The sequence below is a fragment of the Pristiophorus japonicus genome, chromosome X, assembly GCF_044704955.1.
Source record: "Pristiophorus japonicus isolate sPriJap1 chromosome X, sPriJap1.hap1, whole genome shotgun sequence".
In the NCBI taxonomy this organism is placed as follows: domain Eukaryota; kingdom Metazoa; phylum Chordata; class Chondrichthyes; family Pristiophoridae; genus Pristiophorus; species Pristiophorus japonicus.
The window spans coordinates 29,805,750-29,819,357 of NC_092010.1; the positions used below are offsets into that span (position 1 = coordinate 29,805,750).

General features: G+C 44.9%; 1 protein-coding gene across 3 annotated transcripts in view; it reads left to right on the forward strand.

The window, feature by feature from the left end:
• The window catches only part of racgap1 (Rac GTPase activating protein 1), a 97,547-nt gene that overhangs the window by 62,436 nt on the left and 21,503 nt on the right, over positions 1-13,608 (forward strand). For all 3 annotated transcript variants that reach the window (XM_070869488.1, XM_070869489.1, XM_070869490.1), the window contains exons 3-6: positions 1,298-1,500; positions 8,526-8,665; positions 11,022-11,097; positions 13,120-13,173. In XM_070869488.1, coding sequence (XP_070725589.1) covers positions 1,298-1,500; positions 8,526-8,665; positions 11,022-11,097; positions 13,120-13,173 — 473 coding nt within the window. The remainder of the gene's footprint in view (positions 1-1,297; positions 1,501-8,525; positions 8,666-11,021; positions 11,098-13,119; positions 13,174-13,608) is intronic.

Consider the following 13,608-nt stretch of genomic DNA (forward strand, 5'->3'; position numbering starts at 1 on the left):
CATGGACTCAGGTCCACTTCCCTGCCCACTCCCGTTATTCCATTATCATTTAAGAAACGACTATCTCTGTCTTAAATCCATTCAATGTCCCAGCTTCCACAGATTTACAACCCTCAGAAGAAATTTCTCCTCATCTCAGTTTTAAATGGGCGGCCCCTTATTTTAAGATTATGCCCCCTCGTTCTAGTCTCCCCCCATCAGTGGAAACATCCTCTCTGCATCCACCTTGTCAATCTTATACGTTTCGATAAGATCACCTCTCATTCTTCTGAATTCCAATGAGTAGAGGCCCAAACTACTCAACCTTTCCTCTTAAGTCAACCCCCTCATCTCCCGGGATCAACCTAGTGAACCTTCTCTGAACTGCCTCCAAAGCAAGTATATCCTTTCTTAAATATGGAAACCAAAACTGCACGCAGTATTCCAGGTGTGGCCTCACCAATTGTAGCAAGATTTCCCTGCTTTTATACTCCATCCCCTTTGCAATAAAGGCCAAGATTCCATTGGCCTTTCTGATCACTTACTGTACCTGCATACTATCCTTTTGTGTTTCATTCATAAGTACCCCCAGGTCCGGCTGTACTGCAGCACTTTGCAATTTTTCTCCATTTAAATAATAACTTGCTCTTTGATTTTTTTTTCTACCAAAGTGCATAATCTCACACTTTCCAACATTATACCCCACTCACTTAGCCTGTATGTCCTTTTGCAGATTTTTTGTGTCCTCCTCACACATTGCTTTTCCCCCCATCTTTGTATCATCAGCAAACTTGGCTATGTTACACTCAGTCCCTTCTTCCAAGTCATTAATATAGATTGTAACTAGTTGGGGTCCCAGCACTGATCCCTGCAGAACCCCACTAGTTACTGGTTGCCAACCCGAGAATGAACCATTTATCCCCGACACTCTGTTTTCTGAGCGGCAGAATTTGCAATATAAACCCCAAGTTGAAAATGAGTCACTGGGGCCTCCCAGGCTAAATGACCAGGGCTCACAGGCCACACATGGACTGGCACAATGGTTTGGATACAGATCCAGAAGATTTTTAAGATCTGACGGTGTTGTGTATAATTTTGAACCCGGGTACAAGCCAGTGCCTTTTGGGGAAGAAAATGGCAAATTAACTGAAAAACAAAACTGGTGCCAAATTTCGATCAAATTGTTATCAACAAGGCAGTTTCAATGAAGCAAAACTCTTATTGATGCATCGAATGGAGGCAGAATGAGCACTTGACTTGGTAAGAATTGTTTCTTTTTATTAAAAAAAAAGTTATATCCGTGGCTATTTTCTTGCAGAATTTATTCAGTTAGCTAAAAACTTTGAAGAGTGCCGACGAAAATGGCAAAGGACTGAGCTGGAACTGTCCCGTGCCACAGAGTGCCTGACAAAAGCCGAGACCGAGCGGAGCGCCCTCGACGTCAAGTTGAAGCACGCACGGAACCAAGTTGACATCGAAATGAAACGTCGGCAGAAGGCCGAGACGGAGTGTGAGCGACTGGTATGTCTGGCTGATCTTCACATTGCATTCTAAACCACTAATTCTAAAAACACATGGGTTTCTTAGTTTCTATACATGGGTTTTGACAATTAGATCAACTAACCAGCTTGTAATGTTAACGGAACTTTGCACATAGCATTAAACTGATTTTTTTTTATTTTTTAAAGGGCTTTTGTCATCCAGCTCTTGCCATGTCGTGGCAACAGTTTTCAGAAGCTGATTGATTTGTTTGGACCAAAGCCTGCACCCTTTATTCACTGGGTGTGCTAACATGCCCGGATTTAAGCAGTTCGGTCCCAATTGTGATAAAACACTGGCAGGACAATACATGGAGTGCCCATCGCAGTCTCCAGTCACGCCTGAAATTGCAAATAATATATCACCAGATCAGTAGGTGCTGCCCAGATTTATTTACAGGCGAGGTGATGCACGGAAGCAAAGACGCAGCAATGTACTGATACTAATAGCGCAGTACGAAAGGAGAATGGACCGAGAATGAGTCCAAAGGGGGTTAATATGTCCCCTTGCAGCAAGCCACATTTTACAGCCCGTCGGCATCTGACTGGTTCTTTGGGTGCATACTCGGGTCTTGTCTTTCGTAAACCTTCGTGATGCCATGTTTGCACATGGATAATGCAAGTTCCAATTCACCCACGGTCTGTGGGGGTTATATCATGGGGTTCCTTTTGTGTTCAAACCATTTATTTTGAGGTAAACCAGCAAATAGCGCTGTTAAATATTTCTACCTGACTGAGCTGTTCATTACTGGAATTTGTGGTTTTCTTTGCATATTTCTCACTTTATAATTTATCCAGTTGGTAGCGCTCCCATCTGAGTCGAAAGATTGTGGCTTGAAGTCCCACTGTAAGGCTGGTACTGTAATAGTAATGCAGTATTGTTGGGTGCTTTTCTTTCGGATAAAACATTCGAGATCCATCTGCCTGTTCAGCTCCCATGATATTCAAAGAGCAGAGGAATTCTGGTGTCCATTCATCTTCAATCAACACTTTTTTATATAAATAAATAAATAAAAATGCACAGGTTAACTGGTCATCAATTGCATTTGCTGTTAATGGGGTTTTGCTCTGCGCAAAATGGCTGCTGCATTTACGAAAGTAACAAGTGACTGCACTTCCAAAGTAATGAGTTGAATGTGAGCCATTTTGAGATGTCCTGAAGATGTGACGAGAAGCTTAAATAAATGCAAGTTCTTTCTCTCTCTCTCTCTCATTTTCCTAATGGCTTAGTAATTGGAGAGGCAAGAGCTGTATGCATCTCTACATCACGCTTGTATGTATTGTCTCCTCAACTCGTCTCCCCCTGCTCTCAAACAGCGATGGACTGGTCTTGATGAAATAGTAATGAAGGTGGTCAGTCTGAAGGTAAATGACATCACACTGGTGGATAAAACGTCAGTGTCAGTCGTGTCTCTGGGTAGCACTCTCGCCTCTGAGTCCGAAGGTTGTGGGTTCATAGTCCCACTCCAGGGACTGAGCATAGAAATCTAGACTGACACTCCAGTGCCTTACTGCACTGTCGGAGGTGCCGTTTTTCAGATGAGATGTTAAACAGGGCCCCGTCTGCCCCTCAGGTGGACGTAAAAGTACCCATGGCACTATTTTGAAGAAGAGTTCTCCCCGGTGTCTTGGCCAATATTTATCCCTCAATCAGCATCACTAAAACAGATTATCTGGTCACAATGGCTTGGAAATCCCGGCCTCCCTGGGTCGGTACAGAGTGTGTACGGACCCGGGAAGGCATCGCACAAGGCACATGTGCTGAAAACCGGCTTTTCCAATCTGTCAAGCTGCAGCTTGACGGATCCTCAGTATCTCTGGAGCGAGGACATTTGCAAGGGCAAGATTGCGGGATTTACCCATATCTTGCCCAGTAAATGTCCTCAAAACTCTTGCGCCTGATAAAAGCAGGCACATGGCTTACTTTTACAGACATAAGTTTTAAAACATACAAAAATATAATTAAATTAAATTTAAAAAAAAAACACTTTATTGTTGTTAACCCTGCCCACTAAGGTAAGTTTATTTTTAACCCCAATTACAAAACTGAGGGGAAGAAATTATTTTTTTAAGGCATTTATTAACTTAATTTAAATTAATTTTAAATTGTGAGGTGTTTTTTTTTAAAAATTATATTATGGTGTTTAGTGTGTGTGTGTTTTTTTTCTCATTAATAGCAATGAGATCTCATAGATACGGAGCTCCCATTGCTATTAATGAGAAGGCTGTGGAATACTGTACCTGATTGGCTGAGCAGTCACACGTGACTGCACCTTCTGCGCGGGAACCTGGAGGACGGGATCGCGCTCCGCAGCGCGGGAAGAGAAGGCCTCCCCGCCGGAATCCCACGCTCCTCCCGGACCACCAGGTAAACTCGTAGAAATGTTTCAGGTCGGAGGCAATTCACCGCGGGAAGCTTCCAAGCGCAATTTCTGGGCCACTCATTGCTGTTTGTGGGAGCTTGCTGTGCGCAAATTGGCTGCTATGTTTGCTACATTACAGTGACTAAACTCCAAAAAGTACTTTGTTGGCTGTAAAGTGCTTTGGGACATCCGATGGTCGTGCAAGGCGCTATATAAATGTAAGTCTTCTTTCTTGGAGTACAGCAGAACCTCCATTACATAATTCTGGAGTAACGAATAAAACAAAAAGAAAAAATACTGCAGATGCTGAAAATAGAAACCTAACTCGGCAGTGTCTGTGAAGAGAGAAACCGAGTTAATGTATCTGGTGTGGAGTTTTCTCAAAGGGTCATTGACCTGAAAAGTTAACCCAGCGTCCTCTATCCACATTTGCTTCCTGCTAAGTACTTCCAGCATTTTCCATAACTGTATAGCATTGCAATAATCAAAAACTATTCAAAACAATTTTAATATCGATGAAATATCCTTTTGGTGCAATACTTGTCTAACCTAGATTTGGGTATACCCAGGAGACAATACACAAGGGCTCCTACTCCCTGTAATATATTCCTACGTTTTGGTAGGAAGAATAAGGAGGCCACACACTCTGAAAAGCAAGTGCCTAAATGGGGTAGAGGGATCTCTGTGTACAAAGACACACATCACAAAGTAGCGACGCAGGGTAATAAGGCCATAAAAATGGCAAACAAAGCACTGGGGTTCATTTCTAGAGAGCTGGAATTGAAAAGCAGAAGTTATGGTAAACCTGTACAGAACTTTTGCTAAACCACGCTAGGAGTACTGTGAACAGTTCTGGTCTCCATTTTATAAAAAGGATGTAGAGGCACTGGAGTGGGTGCAAAACCGATTTAATCGGTTTATACCAGAAATTTAAGGGTGCAACTATCGGGAACGATTGAGCAGGCTGGGGTTCTGTTCTCCAGAAATGAGAAGACTGAGGGGTGACCCAATAGAGGCCTTTAAGATTATTAAAATGTTTGAAAGGGTGGATGTAGAGAAGAGGTTTCCACTTGTGGGAGAGACCAGAACTAGAGACCATAAATACAAGGTAGTCGCTAATAAATTCAGGAGACAATTCTTTACCCAAAGAATGTGGAACTCACGACCACAGGGAGTGGCTGAGGTGAATAGTATAGATGCATTTAAGGGGAAGCTGGATAAACACGAGGGAGAAAGGAATAGAAGGATATGTTGATGGGATGAGATGAAGAGCGGTGGGAGGAGGCTCGTGTGGAGCATAAACACCGGCACAGACCTGTTGGGCCAAATGTCCTGTTTCTGTGCTGTAAAATTCTATGTAAATAAGCAATCAAAAAAAATTATAGCTCTAGTTTAAAAATATGATTCTTGGAGCACAAAATTGTCTCTCTTGCATTGACTTAATCTAACAAACGGTGTAGTACATTATGTTAACTGGCTTACAGCTGATGGCTGGCAGCAAGGTGCCAGTACGAATACAAATGTAGGTTTGTTAGCCCCAAGTGTCTTCAACTTCAGAAAGGGTGAGACAAGGATGGCCTGTAGAAAGTATTGCGTCTGTGTATACAGCACTTCAGCCCAAACTTTAAGATTCCAGAGCTGATCTGTGCCCAATTTTGCAATGCAAGACACTCTTCCCTTTCCCCAATCTGACGATGCTAGTGGCAATGGGAAAGCTTCCACAGAGAGGTTGGCCTGCAGAACACCTGGTTACAGATTGCACCATCCAGTGAGGCTGAAAAGGCTTGCCAAAAAGGCCGAGGTGGCCTACAAATTGCTTAATTGTTCACAATAGAACAGGGAGACGCTACGGCGCAGCTACCTTTTTTGAAGAGCTGGAAGTCTTGCTGGAGGAGAGGCACCCAAGGGGAGTGGCCCGGATTGGGGCTGAACGCCATCTTCCAGTAAAAGTCAGGCACCTAACTTTTTTTGGGGGGATGGGTATGCAGCCCATTTCCAGTTTCACGCATGCACAAAATTTCACATTGAAGAAGCCGGTCCCAGGCTGCGTGGAACCGGCACAGAGCTCCGTGGCTTAGAGCGAAGGTTGGTGCCAACGCCACAGAGGGACGTCGCTTGGCTTCCTTGTACCTAGCTGCAAATGAGGAAAGAAGTATGCTGGTACCTGGAGGAACATGGTCAATGTGGTCACATTTCAAGCACAGGACAAACCCCAAGTTGGGAGCTCCTGCACCCTTTGAGAGGTACCTGCAACACCATTGCGCTTTTGCAATTGCTCATTCATTGTACCGATGCTGTATGGCACTTTCCTTGGTGCACGAGCCAGTAGAGGGACAGTAAGTAGAAGCTATGGGGTACCTGGGTGAGGTGCACCTCCTGCTATTCCGAGCTTTCTCTCTGTGGGGTCAACAGCCATGGTTGCAGAGGGTAGACCAGTTATGGCATCCATTCATCCAGTGTCATTCAGCAAGGCCTCAATTTCAAAATTCTCATCCTTGTTTACAAATCCCTCCATGGCCCCTCCCGATCTCTGTAATCTCCTTCAACCTCACAACCCACCAAGATCTCTGCGCTCCTCAAATTCTGCCCTCTTGAGCATCCCTGATTATAATCGCTCCACCATCGGTGGCCGTGCCTTCAGCTGCCTGGACCCCAAGCTCTGGAATTCCCTCCTTAAACTTCTCTACTCACTCTCCTCCTCCTTCAAGACGCTCCTTAAAACTGACCTCTTTGACCAAGCTTTTGGTCATCTGTAATTTCTTATGTGGCTCATTGTCACATTTATCTGTTTTGTCTTATAACACTCCTGTGAAGCGCCTTGTGATGTTTTACTACGTTGAAGGCGCTATATAAATAAATTGTTCAATTGTGCCCACTAAAGCACAAACGGACCCACTAAAACTTGCCTTTTAAGAGTCCTGCACGAGTAGGGGAGCTCTCCAGTTTTTGTGGGCAAGGCTTGCGCTATGGGAGAAGCCTTTTATAAAAAAATAACGGTGGCATTCCGGACCAGAAAGCTTTGTAGAGGATTACCTTGATACTTGCTTGGTGGAGGTTCGGGAGCTGATTGTGTGATTTGCTGCCTGCAGGGCCTTGGTTGGGACATTGAATTGTGTAAGATTGGGGCTATAATGCTAACTTCTTAAACCACAATCATTTAATTGGGGTTCAGGTAGAGATTCACAAAATAACCTCACAAAATGGCTCGGTGGGTAGCGCACTCACCTGAGTCAGGAGGTTGTGGGATCAAGTCCCACTCCAGGAACTTGAAGCTCTCAAAAAAAAAAAAAAACCTAGGCTGACACTCTAGTGAGGGAATGCTGCACTGTCTGAGGTGCCGTCTTTCGGATGAGATGTTAAACTGAGGCCCCGTCTGCCCTCTCTGGTGGACGTAAAAGATCCCATGTCACTATTCTGAAGAAGAGCTAGGGAGTTATTTATCCTTCAATATTTATCCCTCAAATCAACATAATAAAAGAGCTGATTATCTGGTCATTATCACATTGCTGTGTGTGGGAGCTTGTTGTGGGCAAATTGGCTGCTGTATTTCCTACATTATAACAGTGACTGCACTCCAAAAGTACTTCATTGGCTGTAAAGCGCTTTGAGATGTTTGGTGGTTGTGAAGGATGCTATATAAATACAAGTCTTTCTTTCTAAATAATGGTTGTTTGGAACCTTTGTAGCCATTCGCGCATTCCATTTAGTCTGCAAAAATCGCACCACTCCATTGCCACAATGGCGCTGCAGAATATTTATTGGCCGGTACCATGTGTATGAATATTATAAGAGGTCCGCTGGCCGCCTTGCCTTGTAGTGGGGCTCCTCATGCAATTTAGTCCCATTTTCCCCCTCTTGATGCCGTTGACTCGTGCTCAGTACAGCTCCAGGAGTAAACTGGTATCTTGCCCCATGTCCATTCTTTATGCATGAGCCTCTTTGTTACCTCCAGACTTGACTCTTCCACCGCACTCCTGGCTAGCCTCCCGCATTCTACCCTCCGTAAACTTGAAGTCATCCAAAACTTGGCAGCCCGTGTCCTAACTCGCACCAAGTTCCAATCACCCATCACCCCTGTGCTCGCCGACCTATGTTGGCTCCCGGTTAAATTCTCATTCGTGTTTCCAAATCCCTCCTTGGCCTCGCCCCTCCCTATCTCTGAACTCTTTCAGCCTCACAACCCCACGAGTTGTCTGAGTTCCTCAAATTCTGCCGCCTTAAGCATCCCTTTTTATAACTGCTCCACCATCGGTGGCCGTGCCTTCAGCTGCCAAGGCCCCAAGCTCTGGAACTCCCTCCCTAAACCTCTCCGCCTCTCTTTCCTCCTCCACTTTGACCAAGCTTCTGCCGTAATTTCTTGTGTGGCTCGGTGTCCAATTTATTTGTTTTCGTCTTACAGCACTCCTGTGAAGCGCTGTGGGATGTTTACTACGTTAAAGGCGCTATATAAATACAAGTTGTAGTTGTAGATGGCGAGCATTGGCAGGGAGTTTGACTGTCTCAGCCAAGCCCAGTGCTATCCTCCACTGCTGTGCCAGGATGACTGGAGAATGGTCAGAAGCAGGAACTGCGGCTGCATGAAGATTTGATTTAACTTGAGCCCGTGGTTCTCTTCCATTTGTAGTAATTACTTTCTTTCATTTAGGAACGTCAGATTCAGCTCATCCGAGAGCTCCTCATAGCAGAAGGCTCGACCAGCATTCAATTAAATGAAGAACAGAAGTCTGCTCTTGCTTTCCTCAATCCCAAATGCTCAAATTCTAATGGATATGCATCCAACAAACGGTAGTACCTTTCAGTCCCCAACAATTACTTGTGCTGTTGGTTTTAGGATAAAGCTTCACACATTTGGGAGGGAGGCTAGTGTAGCTTTTGTATCCTGTTAAAGCAGGAAAGGTCACAATTAAAATTTCATTCAATGCTAATCGACACTTGAGGAAGGCATATGAAGGGACAGTACTCTTCTTTTTTTTTTTAATGCAAAGTACTCTTTTTCTATAAAATAATTATACTCAACAAACCTTTTTTTTTCTAAAAAAAAAAGCACTTTTTTTTTTCCTCTTTTTTTTTTCCTGCCACTACTAAGACCCTCCAGTAGGCGCTCCCACTTTGCTCAGCTGCTCCAATAACTGCATCCCCATCCCCATTGCACATCCCCATACGCCCCAGTGCAAGCAGCTAGAGGCAGGGCTTTAAACCAGTCCAGAGGCTGCTTTAGAGCTGCCCATCCCCGAGAGACCACGGCACAGGCTGCGGGAGGAAATTTCCGAGCCTGTAGTTTTGAGGTCGAGCCTCCCGAGCAGCTCTCTGGGCGGTTTGAAGTTCGACCACCTCCTGCTGTTTATAACCAAGTCACTCCAGCACGCTTTGAGATCCTCCCTGTGACTGATGTCCCTGCAGTGGCCCTGTAGGGTGGGAGACTCCACTCACGTCCCAGGTCTTGATATCGGCAAAGGAAGACCAAGAATCCCTTTGGTGAGCGTATCATTTTCTTTTATAAAGAAGTACTTCGTGCAAAAAAAATTTTTTCCTCCTCTCTTTAATGGTTGTCTATGGAGCACGCTAATGTGTTGATTTAGAGGGTTCAGTGTTGTATCAAAATGCATGCAATTAATAAGAGGTTTAAGGTACTCTTAAGGCCGTCTCAAGGTACATTAGTGGGTTTCCTAGGATATACTTTGTAAAAACACTTGCACCAAAAGCATTAGTGTCCATTTAGCTATTTGTACAATTACCATTCTAGATGAGGCATTTGCAATCCAGAATTGTATAAAAAGCCTGGATCAGTAATTGAAGTGACCAGTACTGCAGGTGGTTTTCAACGGTTTGAGTGTCAGTTTGGCTCACTAGTGGTATTCTCACCTCTGAGTACGTTCATGGGTTCAAGTCTCACTCCAGATAATCTAAGCTGGCATTTTAGTACAGTGCTGAGGGAGTACTGCATTGTCTGAGGAGCCGTCTTTAAACTGAAGCCTAGTGCCTATTGAGGTGGATGCGAAAGATCCCACAGCACTGTTCGGCAGAGAGGCCTGGCCAAAATGTATTCCCTCAATCTCCAAAACAGATAAGAACATACGAATGAGAAGAGCAGGTCCCTCAAGCCTGCTCTGCCGTTCAATAAGATCCACGGCTGATCTGATCTTGGCCTCAACTCCACTTCCCTGCCCGCTCCCCATAACCCTTGACTCCCCTATCGTTCCAAATTCTGTCTATCTCCACCTTTTGAATGTATTCAATGACCCAGTCTCCATAGCTCTCTGGGGTACAGAAGTCTGAAGATTCACAACCCTCTTGAGAGAAGAAATTCCTCCTCGTCTCCATTTTAAATGGGCGGCCCCTTATTCTGAAACGATGGCCCCTAGTTCTAGATTCCCCCACGAGGGGAAACATCCTCTCTACCTACATCCTCTCTCTATCTACCCTGTCAAGCCCCCTCAAATCTTATGTTTCAAATAAGATCACCTCTCATTCTTCTAAACTTAAATGAGTATAGGCCCAATCTGCTCAACTTTTCTTCCTAAGGCAACCCCTTCATCTCCGGAATCAACCTAGTGAACCTTCTCTGAACTACCTCCAATGCAAGTATATCCCTCCTTTTAAATAAATAAGGAGATTAACTGGTTATTCATCATCTAATTTGCTGCTTGTGGGACCTTGCTGTGCGCAAATTGGCTGCCGCATTTACCTGCTAAGCAACAGTGACTGCATTTCAAAAGTAAACTTTGAGACGTCCTGCAAACGCGAAAGGCGCTACATATATTATTTTTCTCTACTTGTTACTTGCTGTCATCTTGGCCTAGCTGTAAGGTGCCATACCCTCTTGCAATCAATTTACCCAGTTCTAAAGATTCTTTGCTCAGGTGATGGCGCAAATAAATAAGAGGGATCTTCTGTAGTAGGCAGTGGGGTGTGACATTTATTTTCACCCTTGAGTGAGCCCAAATAATCCAGTGTTGCTTTTTTAAATGGTTTTATTTGGGAGTAAATGTGCACAGTTCAGTTTGTTAATGACTGGAGGGGGGTGCGCATGGTAGTCACATCTTTCAAGTGTCGCGATTTGAGGCCGGGTAAAGTAGTAAGTCAGATGAGTTGTTCTTGGAAAGTTAATGGTTGCTAAATATTTTTGCTGTTTTATTTTTAGATTATCCACAATCGATGAGTCTGGATCTTTTGTTTCTCATTCTGACGTTAGCTACGACAAGACTGATGACTCGATGGTAATCCTTTTGTTTGTATATTTCATTTTTGATTTGTTAAATTAACCTAGGACCATGTTAATGGGATTTAACTGAAGGATATTAGTGAATCTTGAGTGGTACCGCCTCGTATCAGTTTAGTTCTGTACAGGTTGAACCTCTCCGGTCCGGAAACATCCATGGTTCGGCATCCGTGGCGGAACTGCTGCTTTCCTGGGCCTGGAGCTCACTGTTAAGCGCTCCCGTGACGCTCAGCATCTCGCTCTGCTTCCTCATTGTGGGACTTGACGTTGCAGTGAAGGGGTGTCAGACCCGAGACTGGTCATTTCTCTGCCTATCAGCAACATTCCCCGCCTCTCCTCCCCCACTCAGCGATCACCAGCACTGACCTCCCGTGGTTTGGAAAATTCTCTTTCGCCGCTGGTCAGATCCCGAGGGTGCCGGACCAGAGAGGTTCAACCTGTATTAGAAAATTGTAAATTATTCAATAAAGCAAACGGTACTGGAAGAAAATGTGCTTTTTTTATTTTTAAAAAGCGACTAGCGACTTGTCCAGTAATTGAATTAACTGACGTTGAATTAAGAGTAGAGAAGTACAGGCTCCTGTGTAGATTGGGTTATTGTTGGTGCCAACATTGTTGCGGGGAGGGAGGGGGCTTGAGAGGTGAGACAACCTATCCCAACACTGGCCCAAGAAGGGTCAGCATTCAGAATTTTGGTGACCATCCCATTCAAAATCTGAGGCAACCTTAATTTCAGCTTGGACCTGCCTGTACACTGTTCGTCCGGAGCACTGAACTGTGTGAAGGACAGTATTAATTCTACGTTTCCCGTGTGAAGTGCTTTGATCCCTGTAATGAAGGCACATTTTTACGCACGCACAAACTGATATGAATTTTAGTCTGTTAGTTTGTAGGTGGTATTCCCCACTCAAATTCAGGGTTTATACGGGCTTCTTAAAATGGTGTTTGTTTCATGTGTTCAAATTCAAAGCAGCAAAGTGAGCGGCTGAGGAATTGGTTGACTTGGGGGCATCGTTCATACCAGCAAAGGACGCTCTTTAAGCAGCTGTGACCTGATTTTTTAATTTGCTGTCTGTTATATAAATGTACTTGCTCTGCGTTAATGCTGCTCATGACACACTCATTCTAGTGACATGCTGTTTGTGTCGGAGCTCCAGTGTCCATCATCATAGGCAGTCCCTCGGAATTGAGGAAGACTTGCTTCCATTCTTAACTTGAGTCCTTAGGTGGCTGAACAGTCCAATACGGGAACCACAGTCCCTGTCACAGGTGGGACAGATAGTCGCTGAGGGAAAGGGTGGGTGGGTAGTCTGGTTTGCCGAATGCTCCTTCCGCTGCCTGCGCTTGGTTTCTGCATGCTCTCGGCGACGAGACTCGAGGTGCTCAGTGCCCTCCCGGATGCACTTCCTCCACTTAGGGCTGTCTTTGGCCAGGGACTCACAGGTGTCAGTGGGGATGTCGCACTTTATCAGGGAGGCTTTGAGGGTGTCCTTGTATCGTTTCCTCTGCCCACCTGGGGCTCGTTTGCCGTGAAGGAGTTCCAAGTAGAGCGCTTGCTTTGGGAGTCTCGTGTCTGGCATCCGAACTATCAGGGCTCCAATGTACGCTGCTACAGATGGGTAGGATATGGAGTGGATTATTCCCCGACGTGGGCTGGTGGCTTAGCACTTCCCACCAGGAAAATCACAACCATCCACCGTGCGTCTCGAAAGCACCTCCGAATGGCTAACCGAGTAAGGTATGTAGCATGGGGAGACTGCAGTGAAAGGCAGAGGAGGCAAATGCCTTGAATAACTGGATTTAAAGGGCCTTGCGCTTCAACCCGGCATTACGTGCACATTGCCGCAATGGTCCAATGCTGAACATGGTTGGCTGTTCACCTGCAATCTAACTAATGCAGAACTCTTTGCCTAAATTGAATTGCATATCGGTGGAATCTTTCAGAAAGGATCGAATGATTGTCATTGTAGCTTTTAGACTGTTGCTGAGAAATTAAACCGTTGTCTTTTTCTTGATGCAGGACTGGGATTCCTCCATTGTGAGGACTGTCAAGTTAAAGAAAAGAGAAAAAAGAGTAGGTTTCAAACTTTCTTGCTCAAGTTATTTACGACTCCGCTCTGAACACATTAGCACAGTCAGCAGAGACTCTCCTCGTCCATAAAATGATGGACACGACCACACCACAAAGTGTGAAGTTAATATAATTTAGCTTGGATGTACATATTTGCATGGTATTTGTTGAAAGAATGACAACCAAAGTACACAAGCCCCAATGAGCGTTCTTTCTGTGTTTATGGGGCATTTGCTTCCTTCATGTAGAATCACAGAATGGTTACAGCACAGAAGGAGGCCATTTGGCCCTTCAAACCTGTGCCGGCTCCCTGCAAGACTACTTCAGCTCGTCCCATTTCCCACGCCCTTTCCTCGTAGCGCTGCAAATTTATTTCCTTCAGGTACTTATCTAATTCCCTTTTTGAAAGCCATGATTGAATCTGCCTCTTCCACTTTC